The sequence below is a fragment of the Musca autumnalis genome, unplaced genomic scaffold (genome assembly GCF_047663935.1).
Source record: "Musca autumnalis isolate F117 unplaced genomic scaffold, ASM4766393v1 scaffold_2, whole genome shotgun sequence".
Taxonomy (NCBI): Eukaryota; Metazoa; Arthropoda; class Insecta; order Diptera; family Muscidae; genus Musca; species Musca autumnalis.
Genome location: NW_027411755.1, coordinates 19,197,518 through 19,218,487, shown reverse-complemented (window position 1 = coordinate 19,218,487; position 20,970 = coordinate 19,197,518). Strand labels below are relative to the sequence as shown.

The 20,970-nt window shown below is 29.7% G+C and overlaps 1 protein-coding gene across 1 annotated transcript in view; it reads right to left on the bottom strand.

Annotated features, from left to right (window-relative positions):
• nAChRalpha6 (nicotinic acetylcholine receptor alpha6) overlaps positions 1 to 20,970 on the bottom strand; it is a 961,717-nt gene continuing 940,747 nt past the window's right edge. Inside the window, exons 12-15 of the mRNA XM_073967234.1 lie at positions 6,378 to 6,487; positions 6,103 to 6,317; positions 711 to 884; positions 1 to 642 (exon numbers count right to left, since the gene is read on the bottom strand). Of these exons, the coding sequence (XP_073823335.1) occupies positions 558 to 642; positions 711 to 884; positions 6,103 to 6,317; positions 6,378 to 6,487 (584 nt within the window). The 3' untranslated portion in view covers positions 1 to 557. The remainder of the gene's footprint in view (positions 643 to 710; positions 885 to 6,102; positions 6,318 to 6,377; positions 6,488 to 20,970) is intronic.

Sequence of the window (20,970 nt, the reverse complement as noted above, 5' to 3'; positions counted from 1 at the left end):
TTAAAATTGTGTTGTATATTTTTGTATTTTTTTTTCATTTTCATATTTGTTTTTTTTTTGGCCTTACAAAACTATTTAACAGTTTTAATTGTTTATAACTAATTTAATTTCAATTATTTTCTTTTTTTGGTTTTCTTTTGAATTCCTATTTATTTACTACTATAATGTATAGTAAAATTGGTTTTGTTTTGTTCTATACGAATTAGACTATTTATGTATCTGTTTTTAGGTTTTGCGGTTCGTCGGTTCGTAGAGTAGCAGCATTATCTCGTCATCTTTGAGTACGCTGGTCATCGTCATCGCGCCACTCCTTTATTATAGACGAAGGGGGTTGGTTTTTTGTTAGGATTGAAACGTGATTTCTTGTTTTTTTTATTTCATTATTATTGAATTTTTGTAGTAGTTGTTTTTATAAGTTGCCGGTTGTTCTCTTTTTGTTGTTGCTTGTATTTCATAAAAATAGTATCTAAGATTAGGAGTTGAAACTTATAAACAAAACAAACTTAATTTGCATTTTGTTGCATTGTTGTTGTTGTTGTGATATTTTAATCCTAATTTTATTGAACTATTATGTGGGGTGCTGACAGCAGAACTGTCACTGTGGCTATTATTGTGAAGAGTGTAAAGACAATTAAACAAAATCTAAAGGATAGAGAGAAAGCGTGAATTAGATAAATATGTCCTTGATTTTTAAAGTACATTGTGCTTACCGATCCACAACCATGGCCGCGAATTTCCAATCGCTTATTAGCTCCGCTTCATCATCAGCCTTGCGCATGCGCGCCGTTATAAATTGTAATTCTTTAAGAATTAAATGTAAATCTTTGTGATTACAGCCAATGGCATTGTGATGCTCCTCCACCGTTGTGGGTCGACCAAAACTCCTGAAAAGGGAAAATAGGGGAATTTAATCGGGGACTTTTAAAAGAAAATATTTTCAAGAACCAATGAACAATGAATAATTTTTGAACGACCAAAAGGACTTTATTAAGGAATTTTTTTTAAATATTTCCAAAGGACCAAAAAGGATTTTTTAAAGAATTTTTTTTTTAATTTTTTTTCAAGAACCACAGAGGACGTGGTATTTTTAAATAACATTTTTTACATATTTTTCAAGGGGCTTTGTGACGTGGATTTTTTAAACAATAGTTTATAAATATTTGTCAAGGACCAACAATTACGTGGATTTTTTAAAGAATATTTTTTTAAATATTTTTGAAGGACCATAAAGGACGTGGATTTTTTAAAGAATATTATTTAAATGTTTTTGAAGGACCAAAAGGGACGTGGATTTTTTAAAGAATATTTTTTAAATATTTTTGAAGGACCAAAAGGGACGTGGATTTTTTAAAGAATATTTTTTAAATATTTTTGAAGGACCAAAAGGGACGTGGATTTTTTAAAGAATATTTTTTAAATATTTTTGAAGGACCAAAAGGGACGTGGATTTCTTAAAGAATATTTTTTAAATATTTTTGAAGGACCAAAGGGACGTGGATTTTTTAAATATTTTTGAAGGACCATAAGGGACGTGGATTTCTTAAAGAATATTTTTTAAATATTTTTGAAGGACCAAAGGGACGTGGATTTTTTAAATATTTTTGAAGGACCATAAGGGACGTGGATTTCTTAAAGAATATTTTTTAAATATTTTTGAAGGACTAAAGGGACGTGGATTTTTTAAATATTTTTGAAGGACCATAAGGGACGTGGATTTCTTAAAGAATATTTTTTAAATATTTTTGAAGGACCAAAGAGACGTGGATTTTTTAAATATTTTTGAAGGACCAAAGGGACATGGATTTTTTAAATATTTTTGAAGGACCAAAGGGACGTGGATTTTTTAAATATTTTTGAAGGACCAAAAACGACGTGGATTTTTTAAAGATTATTTTTGAAGGACCAAAAAGGACGTGGATTTTTTAAAGAATATTTTTAAAATATATCGCAAGGACCAAAAAGGACGTGGATTTTTTAAAGAATATTTTTAAAATATATTGCAAGGACCAAAAAGGACGTGGATTTTTTAAAGAATATTTTTAAAATATATTGCAAGGACCAAAAAGGACGTGGATTTTTTAAAGAATATTTTTAAAATATATTGCAAGGACCAAAAAGGACGTGGATTTTTTAAAGAATATTTTTAAAATATATTGCAAGGACCAAAAAGGACGTGGATTTTTTAAAGAATATTTTTAAAATATATTGCAAGGACCAAAAAGGACGTGGATTTTTTAAAGAATATTTTTAAAATATATTGCAAGGACCAAAAAGGACGTGGATTTTTTAAAGAATATTTTTAAAATATATTGCAAGGACCAAAAAGGACGTGGATTTTTTAAAGAATATTTTTAAAATATATTGCAAGGACCAAAAAGGACGTGGATTTTTTAAAGAATATTTTTAAAATATATTGCAAGGACCAAAAAGGACGTGGATTTTTTAAAGAATATTTTTAAAATATATTGCAAGGACCAAAAAGGACGTGGATTTTTTAAAGAATATTTTTAAAATATATTGCAAGGACCAAAAAGGACGTGGATTTTTTAAAGAATATTTTTAAAATATATTGCAAGGACCAAAAAGGACGTGGATTTTTTAAAGAATATTTTTAAAATATATTGCAAGGACCAAAAAGGACGTGGATTTTTTAAAGAATATTTTTAAAATATATTGCAAGGACCAAAAAGGACGTGGATTTTTTAAAGAATATTTTTAAAATATATTGCAAGGACCAAAAAGGACGTGGATTTTTTAAAGAATATTTTTAAAATATATTGCAAGGACCAAAAAGGACGTGGATTTTTTAAAGAATATTTTTAAAATATATTGCAAGGACCAAAAAGGACGTGGATTTTTTAAAGAATATTTTTAAAATATATTGCAAGGACCAAAAAGGACGTTCTTAAAGAATATTTTTGAAGGTCCAAAAAGGACGTGGATTTCTTAAAGAATATTTTTGAAGGACCAAAAGGGACGTGGATTTTTTAAAGACTATTTTTTAAATATTTTGGAAGACCAAAAGGGACGTGGATTTTTTAAAGAATATTTTTTAAATATTTTTGAAGGACCAAAAGGGACGAGGATTTTTTAAAGAATAGTTTAAGCATTTTTTAAAGAGGTGTATTTAAAAAAAATTAAGGCCGTGGATTTTTAAAAAAATATGTTATGGACTTTTTAAGTACGTGGATTTTTTTAAAAATATTTGTAAGGAAATTTTATAGACGTGGATTTTTTTAAAAAACTATTTTTATAGACGTTGATTTTTTTAAAATATTTTTTAAGGACATTTTAAGGACGTGGATTTTTTTTAAAAATATTTGTATGGACATTTTAAGGATGCGAATTTTTTTAAAAAATATTTTTAAGGACGTGGACTTTTTAGAAAATATTTTTAAAGACGTGGACTTTTTAAAAAATATTTTTAAAGACGTGGACTTTTTAAAAAATATTTTTAAAGGTGTGGACTTTTTAAAAAATATTTTTAAAGACGTGGACTTTTTAAAAAATATTTTTATGGACTGTTTAAGGACGTGGAGTTTTTAAAATATATTTTTTGGATAATTTAAGTACGTGGAATTTTTAAAAAATTTTTTTAGGGACTATTTAAGGACGAGGATTTTTTAAAGAATATTTTTTAAATATTTTTGAAGGACCAAAAGGGACGAGGATTTTTTAAATATTTTTGAAGGACCAAAAGGGACGAGGATTTTTTAAAGAATAGTTTAAGCCTTTTTTAAAGAGTTGTATTTAAAAAAATTAAGGTCGTGGATTTTTAAAAAAATATGTTATGGACTTTTTAAGTACGTGGATTTTTTTAAAAATATTTGTAAGGAAATTTTAAAGACGTGGATTTTTTTAAAAATATTTGTAAGGAAATTTTAAAGACGTGGATTTTTTTAAAAAAATATTTTTAAAGACGTTGACTTTTTTTAAATATTTTTTAAGGACATTTTAAGGACGTGGATTTTTTTTAAAAATATTTGTATGGACATTTTAAGGATGCGAATTTTTTTAAAAAATATTTTTAAGGACGTGGACTTTTTAGAAAATATTTTTAAAGACGTGGACTTTTTAATAAATATTTTTAAAGGTGTGGACTTTTTAAAAAATATTTTTAAAGACGTGGACTTTTTAAAAAATATTTTTGTGGACTTATTAAGGACATGGATTTTTTAAAAAATATTTTTGTGGACTTATTAAGGACATGGATTTTTTTAAAAAATATTTTTGTGGACTTATTAAGGACATGGATTTTTTAAAAAATATTTTTAGGGACTATTGAACGACGTGGATTTTTTGAAAAATATTTTTACGGACTATTTAAGGACGTGGATTTTTTAAAAATATTTTTATGGACTATTTAAGGACGTGGATTTTTTTAAAAATATTTTTATGGACTATTTAAGGACGTGGATTTTTTTAAAAACAATTTTTATGGACTATTCAAGGACGTGGATTTTTTTAAAAACAATTTTTATGGACTATTCAAGGACGTGGATTTTTTTAAAAACAATTTTTATGGACTATTCAAGGACGTGGATTTAAAAAAATATTTTTTGTGGACTTTTTAAGGACGTGGATTTAAAAAATATTTTTTGTGGACTTGATATGGACGTGGATTTAAAAAAAAATATTTTTTGTGGACTTGATATGGACGTGGATTTAAAAAAAATATTTTTGGTGGACTTTTTAAGAACGAGGATTTAAAAAAAAAAATATTTTTTGTGGACTTTTTAAGGACGTGTTTTTTTAAAAAAATATTTTTTGTGAACTTTTTGAGGACGTGGATTTTTTAAAAAAATATTTTTATGGACTATTTAAGGACGAGGATTTTTAAAAAAATATTATTGTGGATTTTTTGAGAACGTGGATTTTTTATTTTTTTTGTCTTTAGGACTTTTTATAGTCGTGGATTTTTTAAAAATATTTTTTATAGACCAAGACGTAGATTTTTTAGGAATATATTTTTAAATATTTTTTAAGTATCAAATAGGACGTAGATTTTTAAGAATATTTTTGAGGTACCAAATAAATAGGACGTACATATATTTTGTAAGAAAATTTATTAAATATTTTTGAAGTACCAAATAGGACGTAGATGTTTTTAGAACCTTTTTTAATTTTTTTTGATGTACCAAAACTTACGTGGATTTTTTAAAGATTGTATTTTAAGGACGAGAATTATTTACAAATATTTTTGAAGGACATGGAGTTTTTAAAAATATTTTTTAAGGGCGTTGATTAAAAAAAACATTTTTAACGACGTGGATTTTGTAAAAATTATTGTTTAAGGACGTAATTAAAAAATATATATATTTTAAGGACGTTGATTTCTTAAAAAAAATTTCATAAGGACTCGCATTTCTTAAAAAAAAATTTTAGGGACATTTGTAAATATTTTTAAGGATGTCGATTTTGTAAAAAACATTTTTTAAGGACGTTGATTTTTTTTAAATATTTTTAAGGACGTGGATTTTTTTAAAATTGACTGATTTTTTTAAAAATATTTTTAAGGACGTGGATTTAAAAAAAAAAATATTTTTTAGAGACTTGGATTTTTTAAAAAATATTTTTAAGAACGTGGATTTTTTTAGAAAATATTTTTAAGGACGTGGAGTTTTAGAAAAAATATTTTTTAGAGACTTGGATTTTTTAAAAAATATTTTTAAGAGGTTGGATTTATTAAGAAAATATTTTTAACGACTTGGAGTTTTAGAAAAAATATTTTTAAGGAATTTCGCAGAACATGGACTTAAAAAAAAGCATTTAAATGATGTTGGAAGGACATGGAATAGTTTTTGAAGATATTTACTTTTTAAACATTATTTTTTATGGACATGAACTTTTTATAAAATATTTTTTTAGGAGACGGACTTTTTAGGAAAATGTTTTTAAGGACATGGACTTGTTAAAAAATATTTTTTAAGGACATGGACTTTTTAAAAATATTTTTAAGGATATGGACATTTAGGACGTGGATTTAAAAAAAAAAAATTTTGAAGGACATGGATTGTTTAAAAAAAATTTGACGGACATGTATTGTTTAAAAAAATATTTGTTAAGGACTTGGAGTTTTTGAAAATATATTTGACTACTTACGCCGATGATCCAATGGCTGTCTGTGACCCCGATACTGTATGCCGGAAATCATCATCGATATCCAGTACATTGGCCAGCAATGATTTTGAAGAACGTTCTTTCAGCTCCAATTCCTTCATGCGATTCGTTAAGAGAATGTGTTTTCTTGTGATTTTACGACCGGGACGACTCATGCGTAAAATCCATGGCAGCCATTGTAGAAACACAGAACGGATCTACAAAACAGAGAGGGAATTTAATAAGGGAACATTCAAAAGACACTCCGAAAGACATACCCATGGAGGCATTTCATGTATATCCGCTGTACGGTGATGATAATTCAATACCACCACCGTTAGGACCACCGATGATGCAACCATAAACATAATGCAATTGAAATAGGTACCTAAATATCATGAAAGTTACAACAAAAACATCGGTTTTGCAAAAAGAAAAAAGGAATGGAAAAAGAGTTGCTGAAGTTAATATTTTTATTTACAGTTGTAAAGATTTTTAACAACACACACACATAGACACACACATTTATGTTAAATACTTTTTTTAAATAAATTAAAAATATGTTTTAAATATTTTTTTTCAGCATTTTAACTACTTAAAAAAATAACTAATAGAGGAGTTTTGTTTTGTGAAAGGGGTTAGTGGTGGATTTTTGAGAGAAGAGAGGTATTGTTTTTTATGGTGATTTGGGTAGTAGGTGTAACTGTATGCTGAATTTGTTGAAAAGCGTTTTTTCAACATGCTATTGTCATGCTTGACATGCTATGTTACAGTATTTTAATGCAAATCAAATAGTACAAATTATTTACAAATTTTGAAAAAAAAAAATGGATTGTTAAAGTTTATTTTTTCAAAGATCATCAGACTATAAACGAGCATGTTTTAAAGATTTTTTTGGGACCTTAAATTCAAAAAAACGCGGAGTTTGAAAGTTTTTTTTAAAGGCCCAATAAAAGTGGATTTTTTAGAGAAAAACTTTAAATTTTTTAAAGAAAAAATTTAAATTTTTTAAGGAAAAATTTCAATATTTTAAAGGAAAATTTAAAATTTTTTAAAGAAAAAATTTCAATTTTTAATGGAAAAATTTAAATTTTTTAAAGAAAAAAATTTCAAATTTTTTAAAGAAAAAATTTCAATTTTTTTAAGGAAAAATTTCAAATTTTTTAAAAAAAAAATTTAAATTTTTTAAGGAATTTAAATTTTTAAATTTTTTAAGGAAAAATTTAATTTTTTTAAGAAAAAAAAAATTATTTAATTTTTTTTAAGAAAAAAAAAAATTATTTAATTTTTTTTAAGAAAAAAATTCAATTTTTTAATGAAAAATTGAAATATTTTAAAGAAAAAATTTAGAATTCAATTTTTTTTATAAAAAATTTAAATTTTTTAAAGAAAAAAATTTCGAATTTTAAAGAAAAATTTTAAATTTAAAGAATAATACTCATTGTATTTTAAAAAAAATTTAAATTTTTTATTTTTAATTTTTTTAAGAAAAATGTCCAATATTTGAAGAAAAATTTTAAATTTTTTAAAGGAATTTTTCCAATTAAATTTTATTGAGATTGGAAGCAAAAGGTTTTTTTCAAAAAAAAATCTCAATAGACTACAAAAATGCTATGAATTGTTGCTTATATATCTATATACATGTTTAATATTTACACTACGAACAATATCAAAACAAATATAAATTATTTTTCAACATGCTAATATAAATGTAATATAATTACTAAATAAATAAAACTGTAGTAAAAAACGATTTAAATAATAAAAATTATAATAAGAATAATAAATGGTATAAAAACTAGCAAAGACTTTAAAAATTATAATTTTTTTTTTTTCAAAAAATAATCTATTATTTTTTTTCATTTTTATACTTAATTGTTTTTTTTTACTTTAAGTCGAATGATAGTGAATATGTGATTAGCATGATTTTTGTTTAAATCTGACTTTAATGAGAATTGAGTCATTTTTTTGATACTTGGATTACTATTTGGATTTAAAAATAATTTTCATAGTAAGAGCAAAATATTCAAGAGAAATTTCCTAATTCTACTATATTCTGAAAATGAAAAAAAGTATAAGCTCAAAACATCTGCTACTTGTTTGTTATAGTAAACTTTTATTCTTTCTCGCTTTGTTTAGAATATTATTATATATATTTTTATTTATATAATTGTCGCTAATATTGTAAATTATTTATTTGTAGTTATGTTTTGTTTTTAAGTTCTTGTTTAAGGGATTGATTTTAGTTTCAGTTAAAGGGATATGAAAAAATTGTGTTGCTATGCTGCAAAAACAAGTGTGTTATAATTAGAATTTATATTAAAATAAATTATAAATATTTTTATAAACAGCATTTTGAACAATTCATCTTCCCATATAAATTATCTTCACGACACCATAGTGATAAATATAATTTTTTCAATAAGCCCAATAAACGTTGAATTTTTCCACCACACGTGGAGTTTTTAAAGAAATTTTTCCGAGGACCAACAAACCAATAAACGTGGATTTTTTTAAAGAATTTTTTTCGAGGACCTACCGACCAATAAACTTGGATTTTTTAAAGAATTTTTTCTGAGGACCAACAGACCAATGAACGTGGATTTTTTAAAGAATTTTTTCCGAGGACCAGCAGACCAATAAACGTGGATTTTTTAAAGAATTTTTTCCGAGGACCAACTGACCAATAAACGTGGATTTTTTAAAGAATTTTTTCCGAGGACCAACAGACCAATAAACGTGGATTTTTTAAAGAATTTTTTCCGAGGACCAACAGACCAATAAACGTGGATTTTTTAAACAATTTTTTCCGAGGACCAACATAGCAATAAACGTGGATTTTTTAAACAATTTTTTCCGAGGACCAACATAGCAATAAACGTGGATTTTTTAAACAATTTTTTCCGAGGACCAACAGACCAATAAACGTGGATTTTTTAAAGAAGTTTTTTCCGAGGACCAAAAGAGCAATGAACGTGGATTTCTTAAAGAATTTTTTCCGAGGACCAAAAGACCAATAAACGTGGATTTTTTAAAGAATTTTTTTCAGAGGACCAAAAGACCAATAAACGTGGATTTTTAAAAGAATATTTTCCGAGGACAAAAGACCAATAAACGTGGATTTTTTAAAGAATTTTTTCCGAGGACCAACAGACCAATAAACTTGGATTTTTTAAAGAATTTTTCACGAGGATCAACAGACCAACAAACGTGGGTTTTTAAAGAATTTTTCCGAGGACCAACAGACCAATAAACGTGGATTTTTTAAAGAATTTTTTCCGAGGACCAACAGACCAATAAGCGTGGCTTTTTTGAAGAATTTTTTCCGAGGACCAACAGACCAATAAACGTGGATTTTTTAAAGAATTTTTTCCGAGGACCAACAGACCAATAAGCGTGGCTTTTTTGAAGAATTTTTTCCGAGGACCAACAGACCAATAAACTTGGATTTTTTAAAGAATTTTTCACGAGGACCAACAGAACAATAGACGTGAATTTTTTAAAGAATTTTTTCCGAGGACCAACAGACCAATAAGCGTGGCTTTTTTGAAGAATTTTTTCCGAGGACCAACAGACCAATAAACTTGGATTTTTTAAAGATTTTTTTCCGAAGACCAACAAACCAATAAACGTGGATTTTTTAAAGAATTTTTTCCGAGGACCAAAAGACCAATAAACGTGGATTTTTTAAAGATTTTTTTCCGAGGACCAACAGATCAATAAACGTGGGTTTTGTAAAGAATTTTTTCCGAGAACCAACAGACCAATAAACTTGGATTTTTTAAAGAATTTTTTCCGAGGACCAACAGACCAATAAACGTGGATTTTTAAAGAATTTTTTCCGAGGACCAACAGGCCAATAAACTTGGATTTTTTAAAGAATTTTTTCCGAGGACCAAAAGACCAATAAACTTGGATTTTTTAAAGAATTTTTCCGAGGACCAACATACCAATAAACGTGGATTTTTTAAAGAATTTTTTCCGAGGACCAAAAGACCAATAAACGTGGATTTTTTAAAATATTTTTTCCGAGGACCAACAGACTAATAAACGTGGATTTTTTAAAGAATTTTTTCCGAGGACCAACAGACCAATAAACGTGGATTTTTTAAAATAGTTTTTCCGAGGACCAACAGACCAATAAACGTGGATTTTTTAAAGAATTTTTTCCGAGGACCAACAGACCAATAAACGTGGATTTTTTAAAGAATTTTTTCCGAGGACCAACAGACCAATAAACGTGGATTTTTTAAAGAATTTTTTCCGAGGACCAACAGACCAATAAACGTGGATTTTTTAAAGAATTTTTTCCGAGGACCAACAGACCAATAAACGTGGATTTTTTAAAGAATTTTTTCCGAGGACCAGCAGAACAATAAACGTGGATTTTTTAAAGAATTTTTTCCGAGGACCAACAGACCAATAAACGTGGATTTTTTAAAGAATTTTTTCCGAGGACCAACAGACCAATAAACGTGGATTTTTTAAAGAATTTTTTCCGAGGACCAACAGACCAATAAACGTGGATTTTTTAAAGAATTTTTTCCGTGGACCAACAGACCAATAAACGTGGATTTTTTAAAGAATTTTTTCCGAGGACCAACAGACCAATAAACGTGGATTTTTTTAAAGAATTTTTTCCGAGGACCAACAGACCAATAAACGTGGATTTTTTAAAGAATTTTTTCCGAGGACCAACAGACCAATAAACGTGGATTTTTAAAGAATTTTTTCCGAGAACCAAAAGACCAATAAACGTGGATTTTTTAAAGAATTTTTTCCGAGGACCAACAGACCAATAAACGTGGATTTTTAAAGAATTTTTTCCGAGAACCAAAAGACCAATAAACGTGGATTTTTTAAAGAATTTTTTCCGAGGACCAACAGACCAATAAACGTGGATGTTTTAAAGAATTTGTTCCGAGGACCAACAGACCAATAAACGTGGATTTTTTAAAGAATTTTTTCCGAGGACCAACAGACCAATAAACGTGGATTTTTTAAAGAATTTTTTCCGAGGACCAACAGACCAATAAACGTGGATTTTTTAAAGAATTTTTTCCGAGGACCAACAGACCAATAAACGTGGATTTTTTAAAGATTTTTTTCCGAGGACCAACAGACCAATAAACGTGGATTTTTTAAAGAATTTTTTCCGAGGACCAACAGACCAATAAACGTGGATTTTTTAAAGAATTTTTTTCCGAGGACCAACAGACCAATAAACGTGGATTTTTTAAAGAATTTTTTCCGAGGACCAACAGACCAATAAACGTGGATTTTTTAAAGAATTTTTTCCGAGGACCAACAGACCAATAAACGTGGATTTTTAAAGAATTTTTTCCGAGGACCAACAGACCAATAAACGTGGATTTTTTAAAGAATTTTTTCCGAGGACCAACAGACCAATAAACGTGGATTTTTTAAAGAATTTTTTCCGAGGACCAACAGACCAATAAACGTGGATTTTTTAAAGAATTTTTTCCGAGGACCAACAGACCAATAAACGTGGATTTTTTAAAGAATTTTTTCCGAGGACCAACAGACCAATAAACGTGGATTTTTTAAAGAATTTTTTCCGAGGACCAACAGACCAATAAACGTGGATTTTTTAAAGAATTTTTTCCGAGGACCAACAGACCAATAAACGTGGATTTTTTAAAGAATTTTTTCCGAGGACCAACAGACCAATAAACGTGGATTTTTTTAAAGAATTTTTTCCGAGGACCAACAGACCAATAAACGTGGATTTTTTAAAGAATTTTTTCCAAGGACCAACAGACCAATAAACGTGGATTTTTTAAAGAATTTTTTCCGAGGACCAACAGACCAATAAACGTGGATTTTTTAAAGAATTTTTTCCGAGGACCAACAGACCAATAAACGTGGATTTTTTAAAGAATTTTTTCCGAGGACCAACAGACCAATAAACGTGGATGTTTTAAAGAATTTTTTCCGAGGACCAACAGACCAATAAACGTGGATTTTTTAAAGAATTTTTTCCGAGGACCAACAGACCAATAAACGTGGATTTTTTAAAGAATTTTTTCCGAGGACCTACAGACCAATAAACGTGGATTTTTAAAGAATTTTTTCCGAGGACCAACAGACCAATAAACGTGGATTTTTAAAGAATTTTTTCCGAGGACCAACAGACCAATAAACGTGGATTTTTTAAAGAATTTTTTCCGAGGACCAACAGACCAATAAACGTGGATTTTTTAAAGAATTTTTTCCGAGGACCAACAGACCAATAAACGTGGATTTTTTAAAGAATTTTTTCCGAGGACCAACAGACCAATAAACGTGGATTTTTTAAAGAATTTTTTCCGAGGACCAACAGACCAATAAACGTGGATTTTTTAAAGAATTTTTTCCGAGGACCAACAGACCAATAAACGTGGATTTTTTAAAGAATTTTTTCCGAGGACCAACAGACCAATAAACGTGGATTTTTTAAAGAATTTTTTCCGAGGACCAGCAGAACAATAAACGTGGATTTTTTAAAGAATTTTTTCCGAGGACCAACAGACCAATAAACGTGGATTTTTTAAAGAATTTTTTCCGAGGACCAACAGACCAATAAACGTGGATTTTTTAAAGAATTTTTTCCGAGGACCAACAGACCAATAAACGTGGATTTTTTAAAGAATTTTTTTCCGAGGACCAACAGACCAATAAACGTGGATTTTTTAAAGAATTTTTTCCGTGGACCAACAGACCAATAAACGCGGATTTTTTAAAGAATTTTTTCCGAGGACCAACAGACCAATAAACGTGGATTTTTAAAGAATTTTTTCCGAGAACCAAAAGACCAATAAACGTGGATTTTTTAAAGAATTTTTTCCGAGGACCAACAGACCAATAAACGTGGATTTTTAAAGAATTTTTTCCGAGAACCAAAAGACCAATAAACGTGGATTTTTTAAAGAATTTTTTCCGAGGACCAACAGACCAATAAACGTGGATGTTTTAAAGAATTTGTTCCGAGGACCAACAGACCAATAAACGTGGATTTTTAAAGAATTTTTTCCGAGAACCAAAAGACCAATAAACGTGGATTTTTTAAAGAATTTTTTCCGAGGACCAACAGACCAATAAACGTGGATGTTTTAAAGAATTTGTTCCGAGGACCAACAGACCAATAAACGTGGATTTTTTAAAGAATTTTTTCCGAGGACCAACAGACCAATAAACGTGGATTTTTTAAAGAATTTTTTCCGAGGACCAACAGACCAATAAACGTGGATTTTTTAAAGAATTTTTTCCGAGGACCAACAGACCAATAAACGTGGATTTTTTAAAGATTTTTTTCCGAGGACCAACAGACCAATAAACGTGGATTTTTTAAAGAATTTTTTCCGAGGACCAACAGACCAATAAACGTGGATTTTTTAAAGAATTTTTTTCCGAGGACCAACAGACCAATAAACGTGGATTTTTTAAAGAATTTTTTCCGAGGACCAACAGACCAATAAACGTGGATTTTTTAAAGAATTTTTTCCGAGGACCAACAGACCAATAAACGTGGATTTTTTAAAGAATTTTTTCCGAGGACCAACAGACCAATAAACGTGGATTTTTTAAAGAATTTTTTCCGAGGACCAACAGACCAATAAACGTGGATTTTTTAAAGAATTTTTTCCGAGGACCAACAGACCAATAAACGTGGATTTTTTAAAGAATTTTTTCCGAGGACCAACAGACCAATAAACGTGGATTTTTTAAAGAATTTTTTCCGAGGACCAACAGACCAATAAACGTGGATTTTTTAAAGAATTTTTTCCGAGGACCAACAGACCAATAAACGTGGATTTTTTAAAGAATTTTTTCCGAGGACCAACAGACCAATAAACGTGGATTTTTTAAAGAATTTTTTCCGAGGACCAACAGACCAATAAACGTGGATTTTTTAAAGAATTTTTTCCGAGGACCAACAGACCAATAAACGTGGATTTTTTAAAGAATTTTTTCCGAGGACCAACAGACCAATAAACGTGGATTTTTTAAAGAATTTTTTCCGAGGACCAACAGACCAATAAACGTGGATTTTTTAAAGAATTTTTTCCGAGGACCAACAGACCAATAAACGTGGATTTTTTAAAGAATTTTTTCCGAGGACCAACAGACCAATAAACGTGGATTTTTTAAAGAATTTTTTCCGAGGACCAACAGACCAATAAACGTGGATTTTTTAAAGAATTTTTTCCGAGGACCAGCAGAACAATAAACGTGGATTTTTTAAAGAATTTTTTCCGAGGACCAACAGACCAATAAACGTGGATTTTTTAAAGAATTTTTTCCGAGGACCAACAGACCAATAAACGTGGATTTTTTAAAGAATTTTTTCCGAGGACCAACAGACCAATAAACGTGGATTTTTTAAAGAATTTTTTCCGAGGACCAACAGACCAATAAACGTGGATTTTTTAAAGAATTTTTTCCGTGGACCAACAGACCAATAAACGCGGATTTTTTAAAGAATTTTTTCCGAGGACCAACAGACCAATAAACGTGGATTTTTAAAGAATTTTTTCCGAGAACCAAAAGACCAATAAACGTGGATTTTTTAAAGAATTTTTTCCGAGGACCAACAGACCAATAAACGTGGATTTTTAAAGAATTTTTTCCGAGAACCAAAAGACCAATAAACGTGGATTTTTTAAAGAATTTTTTCCGAGGACCAACAGACCAATAAACGTGGATGTTTTAAAGAATTTGTTCCGAGGACCAACAGACCAATAAACGTGGATTTTTTAAAGAATTTGTTCCGAGGACCAACAGACCAATAAACGTGGATTTTTTAAAGAATTTTTTCCGAGGACCAACAGACCAATAAACGTGGATTTTTTAAAGAATTTTTTCCGAGGACCAACAGACCAATAAACGTGGATTTTTTAAAGAATTTTTTCCGAGGACCAACAGACCAATAAACGTGGATTTTTTAAAGAATTTTTTTCCGAGGACCAACAGACCAATAAACGTGGATTTTTTAAAGAATTTTTTCCGAGGACCAACAGACCAATAAACGTGGATTTTTTAAAGAATTTTTTCCGAGGACCAACAGACCAATAAACGTGGATTTTTTAAAGAATTTTTTCCGAGGACCAACAGACCAATAAACGTGGATTTTTTAAAGAATTTTTTCCGAGGACCAACAGACCAATAAACGTGGATTTTTTAAAGAATTTTTTCCGAGGACCAACAGACCAATAAACGTGGATTTTTTAAAGAATTTTTTCCGAGGACCAACAGACCAATAAACGTGGATTTTTTAAAGAATTTTTTCCGAGGACCAACAGACCAATAAACGTGGATTTTTTAAAGAATTTTTTCCGAGGACCAACAGACCAATAAACGTGGATTTTTTAAAGAATTTTTTCCGAGGACCAACAGACCAATAAACGTGGATTTTTTAAAGAATTTTTTCCGAGGACCAACAGACCAATAAACGTGGATTTTTTAAAGAATTTTTTCCGAGGACCAACAGACCAATAAACGTGGATTTTTTAAAGAATTTTTTCCGAGGACCAACAGACCAATAAACGTGGATTTTTTAAAGAATTTTTTACGAGGACCAACAGACCAATAAACGTGGATTTTTTAAAGAATTTTTTCCGAGGACCAACAGACCAATAAACGTGGATTTTTTAAAGATTTTTTCCGAGGACCAGTAGACGAATGAACGTGGATGTTTTAAAGATTTTTTTCCGAGGACCAGTAGACGAATGAACGTGGATTTCTTAAAGAATAATTGTTCAAATTGCTGTTTAGTTTCTAAATTAGTATAATTAAAAACTATAATATAAATAATTATATATTTTATAAATAAAATTTAAAATATAAAGTTTGCTGCGGATAGGTTCATTAAAGAAGTTTTGGGTGGCACTACTTGCGGTTTTAATTTAATTTTTGTTTAATTTTTTTTTGGGTTTCATAATTTTGATATATTGTTTCCGATTATTTAAAATTCTGATGATTATTAATGTATTACCATTATGTGACTGTATAACTAAATAATTTCAAAACAGTGTCAGGGAAATTATGTCATTGTTTAGATGCGTTTTTATTTACAAATTAATTTTTATTCGTATTAATTAATTAATGATCTCAAAACTTAATAATTTTCTTGAATGATATTGATATTTTCAACAACAAAAATATTTAATTATACAGTCATATATTTTTAAATATTTATAATAATTTAGAAATATTTGTTGGTGAATTTATTTAATTTCACTTCAATTTTGTGTTTGTTTTTAATTTTGTTTATTTTCGAAGCAACAAGTTTCCAAAAGGAAATCAGTAGTGGGCAGGCAACTAAGTTACATGGTTTTTGTTTGTGTTTCCGTAGCTGGCTCATTTGAAAGGTTAGTAAAGCAATGTTTAAGTTCAAGGGAAAAGAGAGCAAGTTTCATTGTTTGTTATTATTTTTCTTGAAAGTATCAATTTATTTAGAGTTTCTACTATTTGAAAAGAGTTTTAGGAGTTTCTTTTCGTTCAAAATTTTTTTTTTTTCAAAATGCAAATAACAGTTTCGGAATACCTAACAATGGTACAGCTTCACTGGTTTTGGTAATGACATTACCAACCAATAATGAAAATACAGTTTGTGATAAAAGTATGGTAACACCTGGAAAATATAATATTTAAAACAAAAACAAAAAATAATTATTATGAAATTTTGTTGTTTTTGTTTCGCATTTTATTATTGGTATGACAAGGATTTTTTTAAATGACATGTTTTTTTTTTTCTTTTCTTAGTTTGCAGCTGGAGACATTGCTTTGGCGCTCAGGTACCTTGAGTAAAAACAATTGTTAACATCTTTAAATTTATTAAACAATTTATTTTTATTTTAAAATTTAAATATTGAAAAACTAATTGTTAATTTTAGGAAATTTTGAAGGAGACGTGAATGAAAGATTTTTGTGTTGTTGTGTTGCCAAAGATGCCATTTATGACAACATTAAAACACGTTTGTTTTTATTTATTAAATTATATATAAATTGACCCTTCCTTTTGGAAAATTTGTTGATATTTTTTGCTGGCCAAAAGCTTTAATGAACCTTTTGCGATAAATATTTTTCATGATCATTTATTAAAGAAATAATTAAAATAAAAAAATCATTAATAAATAATTTTATATTGTATTTTACTATAACAAAAATGGTGGATATTTATTGAGGTGAATATATAATTCAACATGTGTTGGGTGATAAGTGCAATAGTTATGTGTTTAAAACGGAATTATGCATAAACATACAAAATAGCAAACTAGCAACATTTTTTTTTCAGTACTCAACTTGTCTACAAACGAACAAATGCATATTTTTTATTTTTTAAAAGGAATTTGAGGTGAATTTATAACAATTTTTAAACATTATTGAAAAATAACTTTTAAAACACATCAACCGATTCACAAATAAAACAGACCCATTTATTCTGAGGGCGAAACCTATAACTCTGCGTGTTCCGTGTGCGTTAAAAGAAAACAAAAACAAAATACATGTATTTCAAGTTAAAATACATGTATTTTGTTTTTGTATTTTTGAACGCACACGCTACACGCAGAGCTATAGGTTTCGCCCTGAAATATATTGAATGATATTTTGTGTTTAATTTGAAAATTTGTTATATTTGTGAACCGATTTCTATTAGTGGAAAATCCATGAGATATTCTTTGGTAATCCCACGACTTGTCATTCCACTTCTAATTTAATCAAAATTCAAACATCTAAAACTGGTTTAATTTATCGTTTAATTTTTTTTTAGAAAAAAATATTGAGGTTCATTAAAACGTTTTGTTACAAAAAATATCATTCCAAAAAAATGGGCCTCCACTTCTGATAGGAGAGGAGAGACATTACATGATGATAAAAACTGATGAAGAAAAGATGGAAGGATTATGCAGGACAACAACCGAGATACTCATTGTTATAACTGAAATTGTTTCCTATTTTAAATTCGAAAAATGTATATTTAAAATATTTAGGTGATAAAATTGGTCGGGACCCTTTTCTGGTATCGTTCATCCCCTACGAACGATAACATGAAATGGTCCAGACCGACTTTATCATGGCAACCTCAGGACATATCTTGGTCCCTCTTTTATTTAAATTGGACACTGATGGCCTTGGTGTGTCCTAGGGAATTGCCTTTCACACCCGTTAAAGGTAATGAATCAACATGTGCCTAGCGTTCGCCCATGCCCGGCAACAAATCGGATGCGTTACTGATTATAGAATAACTAGTTATTCAGTGCGACATGACCTTGTTAAAATAATGGGTTAGTAGGGGGTTTTGTAAGTAGTTACGACTACCGTACGGTTTTTTTGCTGGGACCGAACGATAAACAAAATACTACGCAGAGCTCCGAATACTCGCTCGAATTCCACTCGGGAGTGAAACTCTTTTCGAATTCGAGCAAGTTGAGGGGGATAACTTGCCCCGTCCCCACCACCAAACAAAAACGTACCACACCCGCAAATAGACTAGCTCCACTTCCACCAATAAAAACCGAACCAACAAAAAACTACCACCTCCCCCCAAATTTTCACTCGCGTGTAAATCGGAGCTCTGATACTACGAAAAAAGCAAAGAAAAAGAAAAATATGACCTTTCAAGGTGAGTATGAGAGAAAGAATTCTAAAAAAATAAATCATTTACAGGATTATAAATCGTTTCAGGGACCTCCTTAGGAGGTTTCCTATCTCAAAAACCCCTTTACGTAGGTTTCTACCTATAGAACACTCCTTCTACTATTAGAAGAGTCTTTTAGGAGGTTTTGTACCCATAGAAAACTAGTAGTAGTAGACATCTAGAGAAGAATCTTTTAGGAGGTCTTCTCCTCATAGAAGACTTCTTCAAGAGGCCTTCTAACTATGGAAGACTGGAGGAGGATTTCTATCTTATGAGGTCCTTTATCTATAGAAGAATCCTTGAGGAGTTTTTCTATCTAGAAGACCTATTTAGTAGGCCTTTTCTCCCTTGAATACCGAGTTTGGAATGTCTTCTATCGATAGAAGGCACCTTAACGTGGGATTCAATCTTTGCAAGTCCTTTCGGTTGTCTTCAATCTATAGAAGGTCTGGGTCCATTGGGATGTCTTCTAATCTATAGAAGACTCTGTTAAGAGGTCCTCTATCTAGAGAAGATATCAGAATACCCAATTTGGAATGTCTTCTATCGATAGAAGGCACCTTTACGTGAGATTCGATATTTGCAATTTCTTTCGGTTGTCTTTAATCTATAGAAGGTCTGTTAAGAGGCCTTCTCTCTATAGAAGACTCCGTTAAGAGGTCTTCTATCTAGAGAAGACACCTTCGGAACGTCTTCTATTTAAAGAAGACCCCGGGAGGTCTTCTATCTGTAGAAGACTCCATTGGGATGTCTTCTATCTATAAAACACTCCGATGTGAGGTCTTCTCTCTACAGACGAATTCTTTATGAGGTCTTATCTTTTTAGAAAACTGCTTTAGGATATCTTTTATCTAGTGAAAACATCTTTAGGCGGGAAGTCTTCTATCTGAAAATAACCCATTGAGAGGTCTTCTGTCTGTAGAAGACTCCTTTGGGAGGTCTTCTCTCTACAGAAGACATCTTTATGAGGTCTTCACTCTATAGAAGACTTCTTAAGGATATATTTTACCTAAAGAAAACATCTTTCGGAGGTCTTCTATATATAAAAGGCTCTGTTGGGAGGTTTTCTATTCATAGAAGACCCCGCTGGCAAGTTTTAAAAAACGTAGTTGGGAAGTATTTTATCTGTAGAAGACTCTGTTAGGAAGTCTTTCCTCTACAAAAGACTTCTTTATGAGGTGTTCTCTTTGTAGAAGACTGCTTTAGGATATTTTTTATCCGGTGAAAACATCTTTAGTGGGTCTTCCATATGTAGAAGATTCCATTGGGTAGTCTTTTATCTATAGAAGAATTCTCTAGGAGGTTTTCTACTTATCGAAGACTCCTTTAGGGAGTCTTCTATCTATAGAAGATCGCTTTAGGAGGTTTTCTTTCTATATAAGACCCCTTTGGGAAGTTTTTTATCTATACAAAACATCTTTGGGAAAGTGTTCTGCTTATAGAAGGTATCTATTAGAGGCCTTCTACCTATAGACGACTTTAAAGGAGCTCTCCTACTTACAGAACAGCATTTAGAATGGCTTCTATTTGCAGAGGACCTTTTAGGAGGTCTCCTTTCTGTCAAAGACTCCCTTATGCGGTCCTCTATTTACAAAAGGTCTTTTTGGGGATCCTCTATATATATTAAAGGCTCCTTTAAGAGGTATTCTAATTATAGAAGGACTTTTTAGAAATTATTATTTTTATAAAAGACTCCTAAAGGCGGTCTTGTACCTAAGAATGCTCCTTTTGGGGGTCTTATATCTATAGAAGACTCCTTTAGGAAATGTTTTATTTGTACAAGTCCTTGTTAGGAGGTCTTCTTTTTGTATAATACTCCTTTAAGAGGTCTTCTATCTATAGAAGACCGTACATAGAATCCTTTAAGATGTCTTCTACTTATAGAATATTCCTTCTTTTCATATCTATAGACAAATTTCTTAGGGGCTCTTCTACCAATATAATATAAGACTCATATATGTGGTCTTCTTCTAGAGAAGACTCTTTTATTTAATCTTCTATCTATAGGAGATTCTTTAGGAGGTCTTTTATTTATAGAAGACATTTTTAGGAGGTATTCTATTTATAGAAGACTATTTTAGGAGGTCTTCTACCTAGAAGACTCCTTTGGGAGGTCTTCTATCTATACAAAGCTCCTTTAGGACGTATTCTACCTACAGAAGATTGCTTAAGAGGGCTTTCATCTATAAAAGACACCACCAGGAGGTCTTCTGGGGGTAGAAAACTCCGAT